Raw genomic sequence first — 25,803 nt, 5'->3', positions numbered from 1 at the left:
CAAGTTCTTTGCATCAGAAAAACTACTTTTACTATGCAGCCAAAAAAGAGTGAAAGCTAAAAGCTGGCTTTTTCTGACGGGTGCATTGAGTCTATCCAAGAGTACCACAAGTCCTTCCAGGGGTGTGTTGAGTCTAAAAAGGTTGAGAACCACCACTCTAGGTCTTCTTAAAATATTCAAAGCAACGCTCATGATACAATCATACCACCTCCATTCAGATGGCGAGATTTGAAGAGCTATATTGACATTTAAACATCTTAATCCTTGCTTACCACTATCCTGGCATCTTACATCACCTTTTATGAGAGTAGTATTTATATTGCTCTATGAGATGTTTAGCTGACTGACATCTCATGTGTTTTATGCTCTAGTTCAGTTGGGTTTTTGTGAAGGATACTGAGGTAGTCTTTTGAGTAGAACTGGCTGAAAGCAGAATTCGTATTCAGTGAAAAATTTGGGGATTTCAAAATCTAGTTCTGTCCTGAATCAAACTGCAAATCCAAATTTCAGAAGTTTTGAGTCTCCTAATGACTGTATATCTTATATAACCTTGACAAGCCAAATTCAGGAGATTTTGAGAATTTGGAAATGCCTGAAATGAATGTTCTAGATCTCTATCAGCTTAGTTCTACTGACTTTGTTCGAGCTATAGGAGTTAAGCACTTCCCCAATATATTTAGTCATTTTTTGTCTTATAACCCTCATCTTTGGATTATTCTGTTTAATTCACTCAGCAATTTGTCTCATGAGCCATGTTGTGTCCCACAGAAGTTCATTTCTACTGGCTTCTACAGATTTATGCCAGTTGAAAACAGAAACAAATATTGATAGAGTGAAGACCCACTGAAAGTAAATATTAAAGTGAAGCAAGCATTGCAGGCAGTCACATTTAACACAATTTGAGGGGGGCTTTATATTGTTTAGTGCAGACTGTACCTAGGCAGAATTAGTCACACAAGCTTGGTTATTGTACTTTCAGGTAAGTTTCAATATTTTAATAGCTATCAAATCAGATGCTTTTAGTATGCAATGTCCAATCTCTTTACAGACTGCATTATGCAGTTAATGTAAACATTCCTTGGATACTCCTAAAACTTGCAGGAAAACTTTTTTAGAAGTGACAAATTTAAAACTTATTTTGTATGTGTATTTTATTAGTAATGCTGGGATTGCATACTTTATTAGATAGACAAATTTTATATAGGAAATAAATTTCTTGTGGGAGATAGTGACTTTGAAACTATTGAAGTTTAGAACTGATCCAGATTTGACTGTTAGTTTAATGAAGCATAAATTGAGAATAACTCTACTGGATGTTAGAGAAGAATTTTCTTAGTATTTGTAAGTTAAAATCAGTTTTGCAGTCACGAGTACAGGATAAACCTTCTGTTAATGCATGATACTGTATGTCTGGAACCTCTAGGTTTTCAACTGTTTTGTATACCTGTACATGTAATTAATGGGCTTTATGACAGAGAAATCATATGTAAATTGCCCAATGATGGATCTGTACTTTTCTTTATGACTAATTGTACCAAATTTATTAAACATGTCCTAAAGGAAACTTTCATGTATTCATTTTTTAGGATGGTTTGGATTTATCAGACCTTTAATTTCATTTTCTTAATCGCTTCAGTTTACAGTGGTAAGTTTATGTATATTTTCTATACTGTATACACAGAGTAATAAATAGGGTTAGCATATGTCTGAGTTTTCCCTGCCCCTCCAGTGAGAAAAGAGGTGGGAGGGCCCTTCAGGGGCACTGGGGACCTGCATGGCCAGGCCGGTGACACCAGGGCTGGTGCCCTTGCTTGCCAAGAGACGCTGCAGGGCTGGGGGGAAGAGGGGGCTGTGGGTCAGGAGTGAGGGGGATCAGCAGGGATGGTGGGGGCTACAGTTTGGGAGTAAGGGGCACCAGCATGGTCTGGGGGGCAGGGTATTGTGCATTGGGAGTGAGGGGAAGCAGCAGGCTTGAGGGGACTGTGGCTTGGGACTGAGAGGCTGGAGTAGGGCACAGGCATATCATTCACTTCCCCCAATCATGTTGCACCCCATGTCTTTTTTGAAACTGAAAATACGGCAACCGTAATAATAAATATCTTGTACAATTAAAGGAAATGATATTTATGATAGCCTAAATATGGCAATATGTGAACTGAGAGACAGATTCTGATACCGTAGGCACACTGGGTTCATATACACGTGTGCTTTACTGCAGATTTGACTAATTAGCTCTATAGTAAAGTGTCACTGTCTACACGTGCTGGCACTAGGGTACATTAAATTAATTAACTCTGGCATAAAGTAGGACTGTCAGGGACAGTGGTATCTTAAAGCCAAGTCATTTACAGCACAGGAAGCATGTATGAATGGTGACTGGGACCATGGCAGTTTGAGCTGAGGCGGAGCAGCCCTGGGCTGGCAGCAGGCTTGGGAGGTCAGTCACATGGCTTCACACTTTGAGCACTCTTGTGCCCCAGCCAGTTCCTCTGCTGTCCAATGCCACCACTCAGAACCTGGGACTTACCCCCTGAGCCTGCTGCCACCCTGGGGCTGCTCTGCCTTGGCTTAAACTGCAGGGGTCCCTGGCACATGTGAAAATGCTGAGCCTGGGAATAGCTGACTTTGGTACAAACTGTGCCAGAGTTTATTGAGGTGCGCTGATTGCATGTATAGATGTGCCCACTGAATAATAGCCTACTGTGTGATAAGTCTACTAATTTTAATGGAAACACTGGTCTTGAGCCCTGGGCCTGGTTCTTTTCTGTTCTTTTGCACTGGTTTAGGTTATGTGTGTGTCTAGTGTAACACCATTATTATGAAACTAGCATGAGTTTTTAGGAATCAAACACAAGATTGTCAGCTACACCTGTTGATGCTTAGTCCATTTCTTGTTAGTTTGCCTATAACCTACTTTTATGCTTCCATTCTCCTCACTTAGCCAATCACCCTTGGTAAGTTAGAGCAACCTAAAAACTGTCATCCAGCACAAATTACAGCAAAGTATGAATATGGCAGCAGACTGCAAGTGAACTCCAGTCATGGCTCTTTCCCTCTGTCCTTATTCTACGGTGGAGAATAGCAACATAGGGCATTTATACACAAGATCTGAGGGTGGGTGGGAGGCACTGTAATTACAGCGGCTCTTGGAACGCTCTAATTAAAGTGCCCAGAGTGTCTTGTGTGTCAGCATCCCTGTGCTTCAAAATGGTGGTGGAGGTGCAAAATGCCCCCGCCGTAATTTTGAAGCATGGGGATGGTGATTCATGAGATGTGGGAGGCTGCTGGAGCGCACAAATTGCCATATTCCAGCGGACTCGATTTAATCAAGTCTGCTCTGATGTGCTGAAATTCCAGGGCATTGGAACACCTTATGTATAGCACCCATAGGTACTACACAGCTAAGCAGCCATAGTGAAGAAGAAAAACTCAACATTAACACCAGCAATTTGCTTTTAAAAAGTCTTGGTCTTATTTCCACACTGCATTTGTGTGCAACTGTTAAATTAGGAAATGTTCGAGAAAATGGTTTAGGCCATCAGAAGCAAACTTATAACCTTTGCATATTATTAAATTGAAAAGTCTATCATTAGAAATGTGAATAACTCTGAAAGTGTCAGTTATGGTTCTGTAGAATTATGCTAAAAAACTAAACATTAGTCATCATGGGAAAGTAAAACCACTGTGTACATATTTCAATGTCAGCATGTGTTAATGATTTACTTTGTTGGATTTGCAAAACCAATTTGCAAACTTTCCACCATATGTCCATGATGTCCTCTGTGCCAGTAAATTAGGCTAAATACCTCAGGCTGTTTTATGTTTTTTAATGTACGAAGTCTTCTCACACAAAATGCAGTTGGATAAAACATAGTTTAACAAGAAGAGATTGATGGTTTAATATACTTTTTTTTAATATATGCATTATTCAGAGAGCAAGGTTGATAACACAGAAGCTTTACCTTTCACTAAAGGCCATGGAATCAATGTGCTCTACTAATTTAGAATTCTTGAGGCAGAAAAATAGTTTTCAAACTATCTGTATGGAGGTAAATAATCTTTGGAATATCTAATTCATAAGAATTTTGCATGGTTCTCATTTCATATATCTTCATAATTTCATAGTTTCTAGGGTTGGAAATTAATGTTTCATGTTAATGTTTCATGTTTCATATTAAATGTTTCATGTCAGAGAAAATAATATTTGTTTTTGTGACAAAGTTAAGGAAAGTGCTAGTGATGTTAATACATATCTCTATCTTAGAGAAAGTTAGTACGGGTAAATAACATGCATAACAGTCACAAGTGCTTCTCTTTCATAAATAATAAGGTGCACTTTTTTCAACATATTGTAAAAAACGTGCAAATCAATTTTTTTGTAAAATGAATGCAAAGTTAATGCAAAATATAATTATTAGAAACTGTCTAGTGTGTGTACTATCAAATAAGTGAGCAAACAATGAAAGCAAAACATTTCACTGGAATTTCCTCGCAGTTGATATAAAATAAAAAAATTCCTCTAGTCCATTTCATTCTTCTAAGTAAGAAAAACCCTTTACATCTACCAATGTATAAATAGCCAGACTTCTCACCATTTTAGAGGGCAAAATAAGCAGCATCAGTGCCAAGTCAAGGAAGCTTGGTTCCTGGGACAAAGCCCGCAGCAGCAGACTGCCCTCGTCCCATGCACAGATCTAGGGGGCATACACCCCCCCATGCTTGCCTGGGAGTGCACACAGCAGTGGGAGCCACCCTCCCCCTATCCCCATGGCCCCCCAAATGAGCCATTTGCAGCTCCATCTGTTCTGCCTCAATTGGGCAGCACCTGTTTATGCCCCTTGTTTGGGCACTTGGGGCGGTCACCTTGCTTGCCCCCACATCTTGCTTGCCCCCACACTTTGCTACGACACCGAGCAGCATAATCAATGAACTCCTAAACCTGGACAGCCCTTAAATATGTCTTAAAATTGGTTCTTTTAACTTCAAAACATGAACACATTGCCACTTAGAAGCCTTTATTCTCTTCATAGATGCAGTTAATTTGATGCAGGAGATTACAGATGTGCTTGAAGTTGTGCACCTGCACAAGTCCTGATGCATTCTGCTATTTCTAAATGTTTGCTCTTTTTGTATCCCCTTGGTTAGCATTTAATTCTCTGTTTATAGAGTATTTGTCCTTGTGAAGTAGGTGGAGCTACATCCTGGGTGGAATAAGAGGATTTAGAAGATTTATCAGAGATTTGGGTCCAATGAAACAATGCAGTTTCCCACTATGTGAGGATGTGTTTTCAAAATAAAATTACCCTGCTCCAGAATTGTGAGCTTAGGCATGATGCAGTGCTATGTCGGCTGCTTCCTAAACTAGAAACAGGGTAGTCACATGTGCAAAGTACTCCTGGCAAGTAATAAGCACTGTGCCTATTCTCAGACTAATGTGTAGTTGTGCAGATGCACCTCCAGAGCTCTGGTTTAGGAAGTTCCCTTCCTGGAGCTGTGCAATATGCTTAAAGATATTGACCTGGAGCAAGGCAAGTAGGGTGCCAGGAACACAGGGCACATCTATATACGACACCTTAGTGTAAAGTGGACTTTTCTACTGCTCATTAGTGTCATGGCAAAAACTATGCTAATGCACAGTAGAATTAGTCTACTGTGCATTAAAATCACAGTTAATGAGCCTTTATCTAGCGCCTTTATCTAGTACCTCATATTAGAGGTACTAAACTTAACTCCCAGTAACAAAGGCATATTAATGAACTTTTAGATATGCCCACAGCCTGCCTTCTCCCTTATACCCCACCATGATCCCTAAGGTCAATGGAAAGCAATCACAGGCAAGTTCCATCAATGCATCAATTCCACTTGGCAAAAATACATGGAAGATCTTCAGCAGTTGCTCCTAAGTTCTGGAACTCCCTCTCCTTTGAGACCCAGCAGATCTCAAGCCTCATGTTTCAGAAGCTCTATGTCTTTAGCACCACATACTGCACATTCAGCTGTTCTCTGGACTGCAAGGGAGCATCCCAGGGGGAGGGAGTGGAATATCCAGGGGTAAAAAAAAAAATCTGTGCAGGAAAAAAAGGGAAGTGGTGCACAAAACCAGAGCCTGGCCAGCCAGAGCCACACTCTGGCTGCTGGCCAGGTTCTGAGAGGCAGGATCGCCACTGCTGCAGCCCCAGGAGGACCCCAGGTAAGGCTGCTGTGGCCAGCCCAGTGCTGGCCCCAATTTACCCTACCCCACCCAGGGTAATTTGCTGCATGCCAGAAGGCACATGGCACAGGCATTCTCCAGGGACAACTGGCGGCAACACGGTGTGCTACTGCTAGTTGTCCCTGGGGAACCAAACGTCAATGCTTGTGTGGATGCAGCCTACAGCTTTACTCGCTCTCTATCTCTGTCTGTATTTCTTTCTGTCTTACACTTTGTATTTTCTTCCATCCGCATATTCCTTCTGATGTTTTTCCGCACTAAGATCTCTCAAAAGATGTCTCTACCATTCTTGAAATCCAACTTGACCTTTGCATGCCAGAATTTTCTTCCTTTCCTCTCAGCAGTTCTCCATCTGCAGTGTGGAAGGCAGTAGCATCCTCCCTTTAAAAACTTCAGACTCTGCCTTGCCAGCCAGGCCTACCTGCTGTGAAACAATATGCTGCGCAGGAACTTCACGCTAGGTTTGGGAAGGCAGAGAGCACAGCTTAAGGTGAGAGAGAGCTCAAGGAGACGCTGTGCAGCAATAAGGAGACAGCAGGATTTTAGTGAGGTGGAGACCTGCCTTATATCCTTTTTTTGGTCAGCTCCTTGTCTGTGACAGTCAGTACCTGACATAACACACGCTAATACCTTTCATTATTCCATGTCAGAATGCATGACTCAGATCTATGAAAACACATACTTCCAAGGAGGCGATGTAATGACAGTTTTTACACCAAATGTCAATTACTGTCAAATTGTGTGTACTTACCATCCGACATGTCTGTTGTTCACTTACCTGCCACCAACTGGAATTCAAGACCCTACAGAAAGGTAATGTCTTCAAAAGCTAAGTTTCATGTGATGTGTAATGTCCATTAGGCAGTCAGCACTGCTCCATCCATGCAGCGTCTCAGAAAAAATATAATGTATTACCCAGAAGGTAGGGTAGAATGGCAGCTTAGAGACTAACTGGTTCAGAAAAATACGAGCATGTAACAACCTACTTTGTCAGAAGCTGTCTTACCACAGTTTTACATTTCCTTAGAAATTTATGAAGCTACATTTCTTAAACTTTGGAAAGCTAAGAGTCTCTTGCCTAGTTTGGAGAAATGAAACCCAGATGCCTTCAGCTCTACCATGTGTCCTTAAGGGATTGTTCATTTTAATTCATACATTTTCTGCTTTTCACTTCCTTTCCACATCTAACCCATCCCATCCACCCTCTCCCTCACTTTGGGAAGTGATACTAGCCATACCAGAAGGGATTGTGGCCAGAACTGTACCCTCAAAACCACTGGGCCTTGAGAGTATTTTTTCCTCCCAGAGGGCAAAAGACCTCGTGAAACTCCCATGGAGGTGGTATGGTTCTGAACCGCTTCCAGTTGTATGTGAACGTAATGTGGGTAACAGCAGGTGGAGCCAGGGAGCAGTCTGCAGAGCTCTGCTGACTGTTAATGTGGACTTCAACTCTCTGAAAACCCCAGGGGACGGGGGGCAAGGGAAAAAAGAAGAGGAAGCTTGAGGCTGCAGTAAGGGGAAGAGAGCAGCGTGCACATGGAACCTGATCCGCCCTATGTAGAGGAGTGCACAGTGGAGCTGGAGATCTCACTGGCTCGGTCATCCAGGACTGTGAACTGAAGGAGCTGGACTTACACCTGGGGGTAGCTGCAGGCTGCTATTTGAGCTCTAGGGAGTAACGGGGACACCTCTCGAGGTATAGGGAGGGGGTGGAGATTAAGGTGCTGTGTGTATGTTACCACAGTGTTGATGTTTCTTTACCTTTTACCTGTTCCCTCCCTTTGGCCTGTTGACTCATGACCCTAACCCCTATGATTTTCTGTATGAAAGTGGGAACTCCCCCTTGCTTCTTGTGCCAGTTTCTGGGGTTGCATGGTTGGCACAATGTGAACTATTATTCACATAGCACAATTTATTCACAAGACACATCTTTAGTTAGGCATTTCAATGCTGTGGAACTGCATTAAGCCTACATTGCCTTATCCAAGAACACCTTCTCTCCTGGAAAACTGTCAGAAAGCCTATGCTATGAAACTCTAAATGCTGCTATAAGCGAGTTGTAATTCTTGCACCACTCCAGTAGTGTAAAGGAAGCTGAGGATTTGGCTCTGAAAGCATGTTTTGCCCCTTATGCTTGAAAATATAACTACAAACAATCTGTTTTCTCATGAGCTTGGGCTTTTGGTGCTAATGTTAACTGTGTACTGCCAACTTTTGAACATAGGTTTACCTGCTACTTGAAAGACAGTAAGACTGAAATATTGCCAAAGGTGCACATGGATGGTGCAATTTCTGGACATTCCTTAAAACAATGCCACACCAAAATTAGTGGTAAGATATACTTATATGAATCTCTTTAAATATATATAAAAGCTTTCAGTATCAGTGTACTATATTTCAGACTAGTCAGTGAATAGGTATTTTAAAGGCATCACTAAAATTAGTTGGTTACATCATCAAGATGTCAATTTAAATACAACACATTTGCCATATATATGAGAGTGCATTTATTGCATCTCTTCTTCTTTTATAAAAAAAAACCTGTTGTACTGAATTGAACAGCCTGATAGATATGAGCATTACAAACCATATTTATTGGAGAATTTACTTCTTAATGTCATATTAATGATATCCTGGTATAAACCACTAGGTAAAAAGACAAGCAACATATTCAGTATTTACCACCTTCCCTTTTACACCTCTCAGAGTATTCACTGTTTTTATAAAGCCGTTGTTGGAATTATTTGACTCATATTCATAGTTGTAATGGTCACCAGCCAGCCTACTAGATCTTATTTTGTGGTTACTTTTCATGTTATTCACTTTAATTAGTATCTGATTAAAGCAGGCAGAATCTAAATATGGCCCTATGCATTCATGATAAAGGAACAGCTATGGTTGGCTGAGAAACATGCTAGATGAACACAACCCGGGTGTTCAATAGGAAAAAATAAACCTACTTTGGGGAAGGTATTTATTTCAAACTCTTTGGTCCCAATTCTTTCTTGTGATACATATAAATAAATCCTGTGACTCTAACAGGACTTGGTTACTGCATCGTAGGGTAGCATTTGCTGTTAAAATGCTGGTTTGTGTTTTGTGATTTTTTTGAACATTAGCGTTTTTCAGCCATTAATCTGAAAAACTACAGGGCTGACACCTCATCAAGGTGACTCAGGGCTCTCACTCTCCTCCACTCCCTTGTCTTGAAATGATAGAGATGCTTCTCTAGATCCAGGTTCTACCATTCTGATTCGTATCACATAACACCTTACTCCATAGTTTCAATTTTCTTAATGGAACTATATACAAAATAAGGCACTGCTGAAAGTGAGGGAGGGATGCAGAATCTGGCTAGTCTGCCAGGTTACTTCTGGAACTTCCAAAACAAGAATGTTTCAGCATGCTCTTTTTTCCCCTCTTTTTCTCTACCCAGGTTGCAGCAGGGACATCCATACAGGACTGGATATGCAAGGGATAAATTATAATATTACTACTGAATATAGCTATCAAGAGTGTCAAAAAAGATGCACCGATGACCACCACTGTCAATTTTTTACATATGCCACAGGAGCATTTCACAGTGCAGGTTTTCGGTAAGTTTTGATCCTCCTTACTGGATAGCAGCACAGTTAGTAATACAGTGATTCATAAGCAAAATTAAAGAAAAGGGAAATTATTTAAAGAGATATTTTTCACATTGTATTGTTCTATGTGAAATGTAGATTTTAATCTCAGTTATCTTTTTGTGTTATATTCAAATCTAGAGGTACTGGCATGAAAAGGGCTATAGTAGTTTGACTTGGATTTATCTTTTGGTAGAAAGACAATTTTTTGTGTTATAGTGCTGGAAAGTCTAAAATACAGTGAGGATGTAAAGAATTCAACTGATACTAGCTGTCATACTGGAGTTAAACAGGAGTTGCTGCTCATATTTTGCCCATCTGTAAAATAGGATAAAGGTATTCCTTGTGAAGTTCCTAGAAATCTATGAATGAAAGGCACAAGATTAGAACCATACCTTGGGACTGTTACTGTTAGAAACAGATACTTTTATGTTAAAATATTTCATTATTAGGTTATTTTAATGTATATAATAGAAAAAGGAATTAAGAAAACTGTGTGCTTGTTCCTGCTCCACTCTCTGTATGAATGGATCCAGACATTTGCACAGAGCACACACCTCCCTCTCCCCCCATCTTTTCTTCAGTGTTATTCAGTGTTATGATTATTGGAGTCCAGGGTAAAAAAAAATCATGAGATTTAAAGTTATTATTGAATCTTTGGCATAATTCTAAAAATCCATTACATCTTTGCTGGAATATTTACAGATGTATTGTTAAATAATAACAGTAATAGCACTAACAACAAATCAATATCGAAGACAATAAATATGGTGATGAGGATGATTATTCATGGGCAATTTTAACAAACATTTCTATAGCTCTATAGTTTCAGTGCCCACCACAAGTGTCTGCTTAGTTAGTATGTTAATAAAGAAAGAAATAATTACCCAATTCCATGAACACAGATTTTCTGTTTCACTTCTCTTCTTGTGCATTATTTGGAAAAATTGCATGAAATTTGTTTAATAATAACATTTTATTGCTTTCATTTATCAAACAGTATATGGTAATACTTGACTGTGTCCATTTGCAAACAGACATTTTTATGGTAGTAATATAGCAAGTGATGATGAATAACAATGACAAAAATCACTATTTACCTCAAAGGAATACTGTGTTGATTAACTGCTATTTATAAAACGCTATTATATAAAGCTCTAAGCTTCACTAGAATGGAGAGAAAATCCTGTCCCATGGCTGTCAGTTTTTAGCTCTTAATCTATCAGGTCTATTGTCCCTTTTGTTTTTTCATAGAGCTACTTCAAAATGTTGAGTCCTGCTCTAGTGGGTGCTTTGAAACAGTGTTTCTCAACCAAGTACCCCCTAACTTCTGAACGCTTGAATAAGTACCCCAACACTCAATTTTCCATTGGATTTTATATTTACAGATTTAATGTGTGCCATATGTTGGAAGAAGATCCAGATAATGAGTGGAAAGATGTCATGTACTGAGACATTAGAAACTGCATAATTAGTAGCTGTACAGTTTTTGGTGTGTGAAGCTGGCAGGGCTCAGTGAGATCAGTTCTTGGATAACTTTGCCTGGGCAAACTGTTCACTGCTCTTGCCCCATTCCCTACTAGTGGCACATATGGCATGTACAGGACTTGCAGGGAGACCATTTCTGGCAAGGTGGAGTCAAAATTAAGTTAAGCTTGTCTGGTGTAAAGACAACTTTGTGGAAGAAGGAATCTGGCCTGTTTCTTACTGAAAAAAAGTTTTTACTTTTGTCATTCAGTAACAAGTGCTTCTTGAAGTACACCAAAACGGGCACTCCAGCAAACATAAGAGTACTTAACAATGCTGTATCTGGATTCTCATTAAAACTCTGCCATCTTTCTCAAACAGGTAACTATTTAAATCTCTATTAATTGAATTTAGATATAAAGGAAACACAATGATACAATATGTTTCAATGTGTATAAATATTATATGCAACATGTAAATAAGCAATCATATAAAAATCTTTCTGGGTTTTTTTTGTGGTTGTGTCATTAATAGTTTTTGGCACTAAAATTCAAATAATGTATTCTTAATCATTTTAACCTTCCTCTTTTATCATTGTGTGATACAAAAACTGTCTTGTGGTTTGAAGATCTAATGAGTTCTCTCATAAACTTACTTTGATGAAATTGCAGTTTACATTTATATCACACATAGAAACATTGAATAAGAAAATCCCATCAGAGGCAGTATATCAGGACTCAAAAAAAGATGCTGTTTCAATTAAATTCAATGCAAGCTTAAAAATGATTGTGCATAAAAAAATGGGCTGTTATGCTCAAATTGGCCTTTGACCTTTTGCAGAGTCAGGAAGTAAAGGGAAAACTGCATTTTTTCCCCCCAAAATACACAGTAGTTCGATATTTAGTTATGATGGCCCATTGTGGTTTTACAGCTTCCAGCAGTGGTTGCACTTCCCCTAGATCTGCACCTGGGCCAATGGGGGTGCAACTGCACCTTACACACCTCCCCTAGATCTGGCCCTGGCTTTGACTAATCTAAAGGCAAGTTTTCTGTATACTGTGGGCATCCTGTGACTAAATCTAATGTCCTCTTTGAGGTTGTTCCTGCAGTTCTCTAAGGCAAAACTCTCTAAACCATCAACCTATGACCTGTGGAGCTACTTGATTCAATCTGCAGAGCTGGGGGGCTTCTGTGACAGAGCTTTTTGCTGAGGCTTGCCTGGTGGCTAAGTAGCAGGAAAAAGTCACAGTGGTGGCATTGCAGGGGGAATGGTGACTGCAGGTACAGCAGTGACAGCACAGGCTGGGTTGGAAGTGGCTTATCCTCAGAGCTAAACTCCATTAAAACAGCTCTGCTCTAAAGTGTGGCTGACTCCTGCTCTAAACTGCAGGATCAGACTCAAGGTATTATTCCTTCTTGTCCTCAGTTAAAACATCCAGCTTTATACTTTTGTTTAAATTATTTCTCTTCCTCATGTTACCTGAGATTATTCTTTCATGTTGGTGATATTGTTCTTCTGCCTCCATGCAGCCTTATTTTAGTTCACAAATAATGTCTTTAAACCACATGTTGCTTTTGTTGACCTGTTTGTTATTGGTCTTTTTAGTATTGCATTACTTTTTCAGATTGTCCCAGTCCCATGATAGGAATCATCTCTGGAAATGATTTTAGAAAGCAGTTTAAACACTGTTGAGGCAAAAAATACCAGCAACATCACTTTACTACTAAACAGCATTGACCTTAGCTGTAATGACACCTACTGGATAGAGAAAATAAAGGAAAAATAAATCAAAGTGCACAAGTGAATAAGGAAAAAAAATTCCTTCCCAGAAATGTAGCAGGAACAGTTAAGGGAAATATTTCTGAGTGTTAGTTTAAGCATACACAGCATATACTGATGTAGGAAAGATTTCCCTGACATATTCAAAAGGTTAAAAGTCCTTCTGAACATCGCAGCCTATTGGGCTAGCACACATAGGTCTAGCCTTACTCTCTTGGCTGTCTTTGACTTCCCAGACCAAGTTTTCAGGTACCCATTTACAGATGGATTACTTGGGAGTGACCTTTTGCACAAGTCCATAGCAGGGTTTGAATTTATGCCTGTAGGGAGCCACTCAACCACCACACCCGTACTTTCTGTGTATTGCAGGAAATAAATGGAAGTTTCATCAAGAGGCACAAAAATTTTAAATGTGAGATTTGTTTTTAAAGATGTTCATGAAAATGGTTTCTTGTTTACATCTCTCAAAAGCATAGAACAGAAAGGACAACTGTGAAAAAGGATATATATAAATATATATATGAATATTCTGTTGCCATCAAAAAAAATCACTGGACTCTTGATATATTTTTTTCTCTTTTTAAACAGATTGTCGTTTGGACATTTTTCAACATAAAGAATTTTCAGGAACTAATATTATGAGTGTTTTCACTCCTGATACTTTTGTGTGTCGAACTATTTGTACTTATTATCCAAATTGCCTGTTCTTTACATTTTTTACAAGTAACTGGGAAGTAGAAACACAAAGGTGAATATGTCAACTAATTTTTTATATTCTAGTAATTACAAATATCAGAAATGCTTATGTTAATTTTAAACAATACATTAAAAGGTGTTAATTTGATACAGTTATCGGAATTCTCAGTGAAGTGTAATTCTCAAAGTACAGATTCTGGCACGTTTTGTCCATGTGTGTATAATTTGCTAGTAAAGCGAGCAAAATGCTGGTTTGCATCCATAGATGCTTCTCGAACAAATCCCAGGACATCGTTCTCCTGTTGTACTTGGCCTTGGTGAGGCTGCAGCTGGAGTACTGCATCCAGTTTTGTGCCCCACAATTAAAAAAGGATGCGGAGAAGCTTGAGAGAGTGCAGAGAAGAGCCATGTGCATGATCAGAGATCAGGAAAGCAGACCTTACAATGATAGGCTGAGAGCTATGGGGCTCCTTAGCCTGGAAAAGCGCAGGCTCAGGGGTGATCTGATGGCCACCTAAAAGTTTATCAGAGGTGACTACCAGTATCTGGGGAAATGTTTGTTTGCCAGAGCGCCCCAGGGGATGACAAGGCAGAACGGTTATAAACTACTGCGAGACCGTTTCAGGCTGGACATAAGGAAGAATTTCTTTACTATCCGAGCCCCTGAGGTCTGGAACAGCCTGCCTTCGGAGGTGTTTCAAGCACCTACATTGAACACCTTCAAGAGAAATTTGGATGCTTATCTTGCTGGCATCCTATGACCCCAGCTGACTTTCTGCCCCTGGGGCAGGTGGCTGGAGTCAAAGATCTTCCAAAGGTCCCTTCCAGCCCTAATGTCTATGACATCTATGAAATTTCACAACAGAAATGTGCATCAAAAGGGAACAAATGCCTTACTCTTTTAAATAACTGATATTTGAATCCCTACAAAAGTGTCAAAATAGAGTTCTGAGACCCAGAACTATGATATGATTTACATGAATGTACTTTACACAAAACTGAACAATATGTTTAAAATTACATTATTTCTTTGTTATTTAAATTTAACTTTTGCTTTTAATATTTTAGCAGTGAGGAATTAAAAAATAACTACTACAACCCATTGAAACTTTCTGGGCAAATTAAAGGTGCAAGGAAATGCACCTTTATTTTTATCTCTGGAAAAGAAAATAAAAAGATGACATACCCAACCTAAAGTCACTTATTTGTGCATTTTGCCCCTGTGGTTTTAACAGCATAATTGGATGCTATTTCAGGAAATGTACAGTATGCACAACCTCAGGTACTGAGCAACAGAATCTTACATTTTTGTAAGATTTAGTATATGGAATTATTTTTGTTGGAAAACTAAGATTGGCTTCCCAATACTTAGAATCTTGGCTGTTTTAGAAAGTATTCATGAAAGCAGGTCAGAGGGTCACCCAGTAGAATCCAGAACTATGCCAATTTACATAATCTCTAAATTCCTTACAGTGACATTGTATAATTTAGTGTCTGACATATACTAGGTGTGATTAGTTTGTTATGCCAGATTTATGACATGTTCAATGCTGTAATCATGTTTTAATACATTTATTTACTTGTTTGTTTGTTTTTAGAAACCTGTGCCTTCTTAAGACATCAAGAAGTGGTATGCCAAATACATATGTACAACGAGAAAATGCTATGTCAGGCTTTAGTCTCCTAAATTGTAGAAGATCATTTCCTGGTAAATATTGAATTACAATGTAACCCCCTCCCCAGTTTCTAATGAGGAATTTTATCTATTTTTAAGTATGAAACTAATAATGGAACACTAGTGTACGTAACAATGTGTTGTACTGATATTTGCAATATTAATGCCTTACAGCCTGCCATTCCCGCACTTACAGTGATACAAACTTTTTGGGAGATGAACTGAACATTACCTATGTTAAGGGACACAAAGCTTGTCAGCAGGTTTGCACAGACATGGTCCGTTGCCAATTTTTTACTTATTTTCCACTTCAGGAATGCACTCAAGAGGGGTAAGATCATTTTATTAACATCTTAAGGGCTGCCTGAAGGAAACATGTAGCAATGTATAAACATTACAACTTAATCCTTAAATTAACTTCATCTACAGAAAATGCAAATGCCACTTAAGAATGTCCTCAAATGGCTCTCCAAACAGCATAGTGCATGAGAAAGGAAAGATCTCTGGCTACTCATTAAGATTATGTCAAAGAAAACCTAACACTGGTAAGTAAAAGGTTTCATGTAATGAAGTTGTGTAGAAGTAGTCAGGAAAATCTATTGATAGTACAGTGCTCCATTGACTTAAATGTACATAAACCTGAATACCACAATTACTCACACAAATGCTCTTTATTCCAAGAGCTGTTCCAATGACAATGATCAGTCTGCTTATGGGGTTAGGTACAATTTTGCTAGCATAAAGGTAGTAGAATCTGAATCTAAGTAAAATGTATGATTTTAAAACAAAAGAATTAGGCCATCGACAGAGAGAGAAAAACACTTAGCCTAATGGTTTCACCCAATCCCAGATATTACTCCACCACAGGGACTGGTGGTTAGTCACCATTCCTGAAAATAGAGGGTGGTCATCTGTCAGAAGTCCTTTGGCTGTTGTTCAGTCCAGATGTTTTTGGATAATGACACGCATTTCTTTGTTGCACCCCTTTTATGCTTTTCTTTAACTTAACTCCTCTGATCACTCTTCATTTCTGGGTACCGTTGATTGGTTTTCCTGCAATTATCGTACTGTTCATATTTTTATCCTGTCAGTATATTCCTTTGTTCCAACAAACCCATCACATGCACACATCTTAATTTGGTCTGTCCATCAAAACTGGAAATTCCAAGGACTCTGCAGTTGGGCACTGTCCAACTGGTCTTTTCTTATCATGCTTCATTAACATATTCAATCATGTCATCCCTCTGATTCAGTCAATCAGTGCTAAATTCAGTTAATTTTAGTTGTTACATTTTACACACCTACGCTGATAACACTAGAATATAAGCTTAATAGAGATACAATATGCAAAAGAAAAGTTTAATAATAAGACTATACAAAAACTTAAGCAATGGTTAAATAAGGCTGAATATAAAAGAAAAGTTCAAATAATACTGTAATTCACCACTCAAGCAGGTGCAAGTAAAGTTACCCTAACAGTAAGGTATAGTAATAGCTACCTAGTACTTGTGGATACCTGCATACCTGTGGATAGCCACAGGCACTAGGCAGAAGTGGATACATTTTCATTGCTGGGGCAAATTTATCTCTCTATATAGTTTTTAAATCTATTTCCACAGCATGTATGCAGCAGCCTAAAGAAAATATAAGAATTGTTGGAGGGACAGATTCTTCTCCTGGTGAATGGCCATGGCAAGTAAGCTTGCAAGTCAAGCTCAGTACTCAAAAACATCTCTGTGGAGGCTCAATCATTAGTGACAAGTGGATTCTAACAGCTGCCCACTGTACTGATGGGTGAGTACTTCTTATAAATGGGTAGAAGAAATTAGTTTAATGAAAACAAAAGGTATGATTTTAAAGGCATGAAATTAAGATTGTCACAGTCACTGGAAATTGGCACCATGCAGTATTTTGTATCACTTCATTGCAATATGTGATATAACTGCTACAGTCTGGTATAAGAAGACACCTCTGATATCCTGTTTTCAGGCACTTTAAAATGATACAATTGAAATTTCTCGGGTTATTTTTGGCACAAAGATTAATTTTACTGAAAAAAATTCAAATTCTGTGTAGCTATTGGTATAGTGAGCATAAAACAAGTAGTTTTCTCCAAACTACACATTTCTTAGAGTTCTCTATTTTTCAAAGACATATGTTTAAGACTTCAAATTTACCATAGATAAATAGACATCAATTAAGATGAGTGTTTCTGCATTATGAAGGTAAGTTTGTGTATAAATAAATTATTAAATAAATGCATGGTGTTTAACAGAAGCAGGATGCAAGACTATGGCTTTGCACTAATCTATTAAAAGAAATGAAAAAAAATCTCAGAAAAAGTAATTAGTACAGGGCCTTTTAGGTTAAATCTATACCTCCAAATAATAACTTTTTTCTTTTACTTTTTTTTATAATTTTTAGTGCCAGATTTGTGTTCCTATTAAATGATTACTCCAATTTACATTTCCAATTCTATTTTAGCTAATAAAAAATGTAGCTCTTGAAAGTCAGTGGAAATAACCTCATTGACTTTTGTAGTACTTGGATGAAACCCTCAGAGACAAAAATAAGGAAAGGAGAGAATAGAGAAAAATCAGAAGGCAAAGGTAAAAGAAATATGAAAAAGGATCAGAAGGAATGAAAATGGGAACATTAAGAAGAGGGAAAGCTGATGGGAAGGTGGGAATACAAATGAGAAGGAAAACAGGAGAAAAGAAAAAGCAAAACTGAGGGACAAGAATATCTTTTTAGTCTGACATTCTGACAACACACCCAGGGGTAATAGAAAACATTGGCATATGCACACAGGTGATTTACTACAGTAAATTTCTGAACCTAGGACTTCTTGTTTCTCTTTTTTCCGTAGATATGAGAGTCCCAACATTTGGCGTGTTTATACTGGCATTTTAAAACAATCAGAAATAAATGAGGATACACCTTTCTTCAGAGTCCAAGACATTGTTATTCACCCTCAGTATGTGATTGCAGAGACTGGATATGACATTGCTTTAATGAAACTTGATAAACCTATGAACTTTACTGGTGTGTAAAACATTATAATGAATTCATTTTGAAAATGTGTGGGGATGATTTAGTGCTTAATCTTTACTGATGTACATGAAACTTGAATAGTTTACTCAAATATACATAAATCGCCTCAGGAAAGACCCACCCAGTTTGCCTTGTTCAGGAATGTAATGTCTTTTACTTGTCTTAAGGGACAGGGCAATGTTAGTATGGAATTCAGGTGAAAAAATACAACAGGGATACAAAGAAACTTGTGGTTAAAGATCTTTATTCTGGCCAAACTAATATTTCAAATTGCATTTTAGATGTTCAGCGGCCCATATGCTTGCCATCAAAAGAGGAAGCAAATACAGTTTATACCTACTGTTGGGTGATTGGATGGGGTTATGCACAAGAAAGAGGTACAGACTAATATTTAAACTGTGGAAACCTATGTTTGCAAAGATCATCTGGCTTGGTAAAATTTGCCCCTGTGAATGGTTATTGTGTCTGACTACACATTGACAGTGGATCTCATTGTACCTGGTACACAACAAACACCAACAATGAGTGTGCATGAATACAACTGGCAGGCAAGGTTCTTTGAGTAGAGGGTATATCTTTTATTAGACCAACTGAGTTGTTGGGAAAAGGTTCTTGGCAAGCTTTGGAGTTCAGTCACCCTTCTTCAGGCATAGGGAATCTCTGCTGGTCATTTATTTAAATTATTAAATAATTTACTAACACCAGCAGAGACTCCCTATGCCTGAAGAAGGGTGTCTGCATTTGAAAGCTTGCCAAGAACCTTTTTCCAACTACTCAGTTGGCCTAATAAAATATATCACATCTACTCAAAGAGCCTTACCTGCCTATATCCTTAGACCAACACGGCTACAACCAAAAACCCAGCATGAATACAACTGTTCTTGTAGATTTATACTGCACAATTTGTTCTAGAAACCTTACTGCTATTACAGAAGTGAGTGAAACTTGACTTCAGTGCATGTTCTGCAGGCAATAGAGAGTGGTGATTACATTAAATAAATAGGTTTCAGGACCTATTTATGTGAGATCTCACTGAAAATCAAGCACTTAGGTTATTTATTTTTCTTTACCTATGCACAACTCAAAAATGGAGATTTTTCTTTTCAACAATATTGTATTCAACATTTGTATAAAATCAGATATGAAAAGTATTCACAGCAGTATGCAGAAGGATTTGGGTTTGTGATACCTGCAAGCGATGGCCATATGATATGAATGTGTGAGTCTGATACCCCTATTTTAGTTTTAAATGTGTGCTTCCTTTGATTTATTTAAACATTCCTGTTTCACATTTATGTATATATGATTAAATTAGAAGGATGTTTTTAAAGACAATTCTGATATTCATTTTGCTATACTTATGGTTAACATGTAGCTACAATAGTATAACTCCTTCTTTGCTTCAGATTCTTTAGTTCTACCAGTATCTCATAAAAAAAAGAGGTTTCATACAATAACCAAATATATTCAGTGATAATGCTCAGCATCAGGAGAATGGCTTAGTTATGAAAAAGGTTAAAAGGAGCTGGGAAAAGTTTACAGAGGGGACAGGATGATAGAAAGAGGAGTTCTCACCCTCTAGCTAGGATATGTAGTGAATGGAGTTGTTTCTGGTCCACAGGCTATAACATAGTGCTGAGTGGCTGGTGCTTGGTTTTCCCCATGCTTCTGGGCTTTCCTGGTTGCCATGTGGGGCTGGGATGGATATTTTCCCCTAACTTTTGCTACAGGTGTCAGTATGTTTTTCACCTTCCCTAGAAGCATTGGCTGTTAATTGTAGGTAAGAGTTGAGGCCCCAGTGGGGCAGAGTGGAGGCCCATGTCACAGGGCCATATAGCCAAGGTACGTCTGAGGATGCCTAAGGCCAGGTTTGGGCCAGAGGCTGAATGTGGCCCAGCTAAGGAGCCAGGGGAGTAATAGTGGATCTGGTTGCCATCTTTGAGACATGGGACAGAGTGGAAGGTGAGGTTCAGAGCTGTGTATTTCACTTTTGGCATCAGGGCAATAAAATGGGCAGCCTCCCACCTACAAACAACTATTTAATTCCAACAAGGGCATGGGAGGGGAGTCAGACTGCCTTAGACAGGTGGGCGGGCCGACGAAGGGACCGGCCTCGGGACAGCCTCCTGTCACATTCTGCATCAGATCCCAATGCAGCTGCACTTTCATGTCTACCAGAGGCTGTAGAGATCACACTGATGGTAACAGCGGCACCTAGTACATTCTCAGGTGCATAACCAGAGGCATTTGTGAGACATGGCATATGATAGACTTCTCCTTTTTCCCCTTGTCCGGAGGGGCGGGCACTGAACTTTGACTTGCTGTGATTGGCTCTTTGTCTGGCTGTACAATTACTTTTGATTTCTCCCATGAACACAATCTGATCCACAGTTCAGATTGAGTGGGATCTAGGTGCATGGTGCTAGGTCTTTGTAATAACTCTATACTGGGATTTCTATAGCTTACTGTATTTATTTTGATACTCATTTTGTACTTTTGTTATTTATAGGTCAAATAAAAGATATTCTTCAGAAGGCTAATATTCCTCTAGTATCAAAAGAAGAATGCCAGTCAAGATATCAAGAGCACACAATAAACAACAAGGTGATATGTGCTGGCTATAAAGAAGGTGGAAAGGATGCTTGTAAGGTAATGGAGTAATAAATACATGATCATACATTCTGCATCATCTTTAAAAGTATTATCAACATTTTAATAAGAATATATGACTAAAAAATAACTATTAGCTGAATTCCTACTTCCATCTGTCAAAATTGTAAAAAAAATGAAGTCCAGATGGAATCTTTTTCAGATAACATCCAGACAAGAATACATTATGTTTTTGGGCGCAGTAGTGGAAAATTCCAGGAAACTGAACCTGAGGAAGGAAAATTATCTCCAAAATTACCTCTAGTCTCTTCCACCACAGGGTCTGAGTCTGTTGAGTCAGTGAACTCATCAGCAGAACCCTTCAGAGAAATCAAGGAAGTGTGTACTTTCTTCCCTACATACTAGAACCTTCTTTCCCCAGTTCCCAAGCTGTGACTCCCATGCTGAGATGCAATGATCACCCAGATAACTTGTGAGGCCTATTTTAATTTTTATCTCACCAAGTGATTTATAGGCAGTTACCATGATTAAATGGCATGGCTGTCTGTAGATTAAATGGCATGGCTGTCTGTAGAATGGGAAGGAACTGTGGGCACTGAAAAGTTCCTTTTTCAATTCAAGAGTCACATATCTCTTGCAGAATTGATCTACCACATTTTTTCCTGGAGCTCAGCACTGGTCCTCTTATAAAAATGCTAATACTTCAGGTAAATAAAAAATGAACAGTACAAGTAGGGAGCATATCAAATGAGAATATGAATTAGTCACATTTACCCATTGTCAGCCAAGGGTTCGTTTTTTTTTTGCTTTTGGATTGGTGACATACTAATGTCTCCTTAAGTGTTAACATAATTAATAACAATCACAATGTTTATATTATAGTATACATAATATAGTAACATACTTTTTTTAAGTGGGTGTTGCTAAAGTTTGAAAAGTTTTGGAGGGTTGCCTTGAATCTAAAAAAAGTTGAAATCCCAATGATCCAGGCGGGAAAGACTTAATGCTGCTACAAATGTAGCAATATGGAGTGTAAGTAGAACTCGACTAAGAGGAGGGCTCCTGGGTTCTGGTCCCTGATGAGAATGCTTTAATTTATCAGGCCCATCGTTGAAAGAAAAATACTAACTGGAACCATCCCTTTCATCCTTTTCTTATATGATTCAGGGAGACTCAGGTGGGCCATTATCATGCAAACATGATGAAATTTGGTATTTGGTGGGCATTACCAGCTGGGGTGAAGGATGTGCTCGCCCAGAACTACCAGGTGTTTATACAAAAGTGGCTGAATATGCAGACTGGATTCTAGAAAAAACCATGTGATATAAAAAAGAAAACTTGTGGGAACTCACTTCATACTTACATGATGGCATGAAATGATAATCCTAAAGGAACTTTGGGAAATACATTCAAGAACATTCATACATTTAGCCTAGAGGACAGCAGACATTTTTAAGAAAACAGAAAAGGAAGAATGAACTGTACAATTGTGTGCATTAAAAAGAGTAATACAAATAAAATCCAGTTTTATAGACATTGATGTGAAGTTTTAAAGAATGTGGTCTAAACTGTTGATGTCTTTCATCTCTGCAAACATGGCAATAAACATTCTTTTGGACCTGATTTTCTGTCTCAATGAAGCTGACAAGAGCTTTGTCTTTGACTTCCTTGATAACAGGATCTCACTCTCTAGTGTAGGAAAGAGGTGAATGAGTGAAGATGAATTCAATTAAAGCATAAAATGTTCAAAACCATCTTGGCTGATATTACCTCATCAAGTGTCCTCCAGTCATTAGCCCCAGGAAAGAATTCAAAACATCAAAGTATTATTTATTTTCATCTCCTTTCATGTATTATTGAGATTGTTGATATGGCTGTTTAACAATGGTGGATGAGAGAAAGTTAGTAGGAGAAGGGATTATTTAGCATAGGTGATCTTTTTTACAAGTTAAGCACTATTTAGGGTGACACCTTGAAGTCACAGGGGTCTTGGATAATTAAATGATTTTTCACTGGCTATAAAACATAGATAAAATATGGTCTCTAGTATTTAAGTTACTATTCTTAAAATGTTGCTAGACACATGTAGCTGTTCTACAATTTGGATGGTGTGGGGTTAGCAAAGAATGGACATTATTTAATCTACCTGAGGGAGGTATAAATATTGACTATTTGGGGGTCATGGGAATGAGGGATTATTAGAGAGTAAAAAAGAAGCCAAATAGGCATCAGCCAAAACCTGAATCCTGAATAGCAGGACCCACCAGTAGTTTTCCCATCTATTTTTCTGATCTCTACAGAAAATTTTATGATTAGAAAAAGAACTTAGGCACTCCGATGTTGTGGCATAATTAGAAGATTGATTGAAACCATTCCATTAAGAGCCGTTCAGTGTTGGTTTCTTTTAGCATACTATATTGTAGTGAGATGCTTTGTAGCTAATCATTACATAAAGAAGAATCTTTATGTCTTAATGAATTAAACATATCAGCATTACTTTTTTCCCTTTGCACAAATATGTTTTGTGTCACAGGCAACAGATACCAGAGGTATTTAATGGTCACCATCATGGCAATAATATACAGCAAGAAAACTGTTGTTTTCAATTTTCTAAGAGATGATATTTCATAAATGAGAGGGGCGTTTGTCATAGGAGTCATCATTACCACCATGAGGAAGTGCTCTCTCTCAACACTGCTATTATGGCACTTCTCTGAAAACATAGTGATTAGGAGACAGAACTTGGAATTCGGCTTCTCATTTTCTTCCAGGGAATAACTTCTTAGGCAAGTTACTGATTTCTTCCTTTCCCTGGTTTGCCTATGTGAAAAAAGAAGGTTTCCTAATTTTTTTAAACTTGTATCTTATGTTTGATACCTTTTTTGTATTTGGCAAGTAGCTTTGTTGAAATCAGTGAAAATACTAATAAAATATGGAGTTAATGAGAGATTTTAGGATCTGGTCATCAGTTTGTGTTTTCCTAGTGCCTTGAGGTCCTCAGTTGAAAGCCACTTTCACTAGATTAAGACTTAGAGTATTCAGCCATGCCAAACGGGGAGTGTTGGGTGGGAAAAAGCCTCTGCCTTTCTTTCACTGTGGCAAGTCACAGTATGAACAAGATCAAACAGAAGAGTGTTTGGTATATGGGAAGCAAAGTGGAGAATGTTAATAAGAGCAAAAAACTTCAGTCAGCAGAACAACAAAATCCAACTTTTTTTGATTAAAAAAATTGAGCAAAATAATGGTCAGAGGCATAACTAGCTGGGTTTGCACCCTGGGCACTGCTGATGGAAAGCAGGGTTAGGGAAGAGGAGAGGGAAGGTACTGCGGAGTATAGAAGGGGGGTGCTGTAATATCCATGGTGTTTATTAATACATTAGCCAATTGCACATCAGGAATCACAGGAATGACGGTGGGGAGCGGGGAGTGGGCAGGGACAGAACCCCATGCCCCGCTCCCCCATCCAGGCCCACTCCCCCTTTACCTTCTTCTGCTTGAGGTCTGGGCCCACTACCCCACTCCCTGCCACAGCGGCAGGGGGAGGGGAGGAGAGGGTCCAGTCCCAATGTGGGGGAGAATGGGGCCCAAGGGTGGGGAGAAGCTGGCCTGCTGCAGCAGGGGGAGCAGTGGGCCTGAGTCAACCCAGCAGTGGCGGAGGAACAGGAGGAGCAGGCTTGGAGCTGATGGCGGGGAGATGGGGTAGGGGAGGAGTCAGAGCATGAATAAAGTGTTACAGACAGACAGACATTTAGACTTAGGCTTTTATAATGTTAGAATAATAAAGATGCCTTAAGTTGCTTAAGTCTCTAACCTTTCTATTAGGGATCCTTTGAACTACGAATATCAATCAGTTAGTTAACTCCATTTTTCATAGATGAATTCTATCTTCAGCTTATAAATATTTTAAATTAACAAACCTCGTGTTTTAAGACTTGTGACTGGTACTTATACAAACTTCCTAAAAAAATTCTTAGAAGTCCATGATTCCTGCCTGCAGTTACTTTAGCATTTTCAATTTTTATGGAAACTCATGTGATTAAAGCATATATTTTTACCACACTGGTGAAGCTTGTTTAATCCTAAACCTACTCATTCTCATGGTAAGGTGACATCTCTAAGACATGCAAGTTCTACGGAAGTGGTTCCCAAACGTTTTGGTTTCAAGGCACCCCTCTTTAGACTGAAGGCACTCCTTGCCTGAATGGTAGCTCTTAGCTTTCACTCATTTTTGACTATGGAAAAGGAATAGAGCAATTCTTCTGTTGTAGGGAACTCAGAAAGACCCCAACACATCACAATTTTTGTGACACTATGGATTCCTATTTGATATCTTCGGGTTTATCATATGGTTGAGCATCGCTGCTGTAGGACATTACTACACTCTATACTTGTCTCCTATAGACTACTGAATTCTAATAATATAAAAGCTTTAGTCTGTATGTCTGTCTTTCTGTCTGTCTGACCAGAACACTTTATTCATGCCCTGACTGGCTGTCTCAGCAGGAGAGCTTGATTGGGGAACATCAAAACCATTAACAAGAAAAGAGAGTTGTTAACATCTGTGGAATGAAGATTTTAGAAAAGATGAGGTAGATTATAATGTGTCATGATGAGTCAGTGGGGCGCTGGCCATGGGCCAGGCGAGGGGCCACTTTTCCTCACACTCAGCACCAGCTTGTAACCC

At 38.8% G+C, this 25,803-nt stretch overlaps 1 protein-coding gene across 3 annotated transcripts; it reads left to right on the top strand.

Annotated features, from left to right (window-relative positions):
* On the top strand, nt 1-22,742 carry LOC109322021 (coagulation factor XI-like). Of its 3 annotated transcripts, XM_019552819.1 has the most exons (16): nt 1-979; nt 1,587-1,645; nt 3,933-4,049; nt 6,862-7,024; nt 8,436-8,542; nt 9,648-9,807; nt 11,576-11,685; nt 13,673-13,832; nt 15,379-15,488; nt 15,630-15,786; nt 15,885-16,000; nt 17,054-17,249; nt 18,325-18,500; nt 18,791-18,886; nt 21,019-21,158; nt 22,287-22,742. In XM_019552819.1, exons 4-16 carry the CDS (start codon nt 6,867-6,869, stop codon nt 22,440-22,442), a joined length of 1,842 nt encoding a protein of 613 aa, XP_019408364.1. In that variant the 5' UTR covers nt 1-979; nt 1,587-1,645; nt 3,933-4,049; nt 6,862-6,866; the 3' UTR covers nt 22,443-22,742. The 3 variants fall into 3 exon arrangements, with proteins under 3 accessions (XP_019408364.1, XP_019408362.1, XP_019408361.1); XM_019552817.1 differs by lacking the exon at nt 3,933-4,049 and having other exon boundaries at nt 17,075-17,249; XM_019552816.1 differs by lacking the exon at nt 3,933-4,049.
* The last annotated feature ends 3,061 nt before the right edge of the window (nt 22,743-25,803 follow it).

Source organism: Crocodylus porosus, unplaced genomic scaffold, assembly GCF_001723895.1.
Source record: "Crocodylus porosus isolate Cpor-Errol unplaced genomic scaffold, CroPor_comp1, whole genome shotgun sequence".
In the NCBI taxonomy this organism is placed as follows: domain Eukaryota; kingdom Metazoa; phylum Chordata; order Crocodylia; family Crocodylidae; genus Crocodylus; species Crocodylus porosus.
The sequence above is the reverse complement of the archived record's forward strand: the minus strand, read 5'-3'. Positions and strand labels throughout refer to the sequence as shown.

Coding starts and splice junctions, on each gene's coding strand:
- LOC109322021 (XM_019552816.1), top strand. CDS start 1,588: ATGGTTTGGATTTATCAGACCTTTAATTTCATTTTCTTAATCGCTTCA. Junction 1,646..6,861: donor AATCGCTTCAGTTTACAGTG/GTAAGTTTATGT, acceptor ATTCCATGTCAG/AATGCATGACTCAGATCTAT. Junction 13,833..15,378: donor TGGGAAGTAGAAACACAAAG/GTGAATATGTCA, acceptor GTTTGTTTTTAG/AAACCTGTGCCTTCTTAAGA.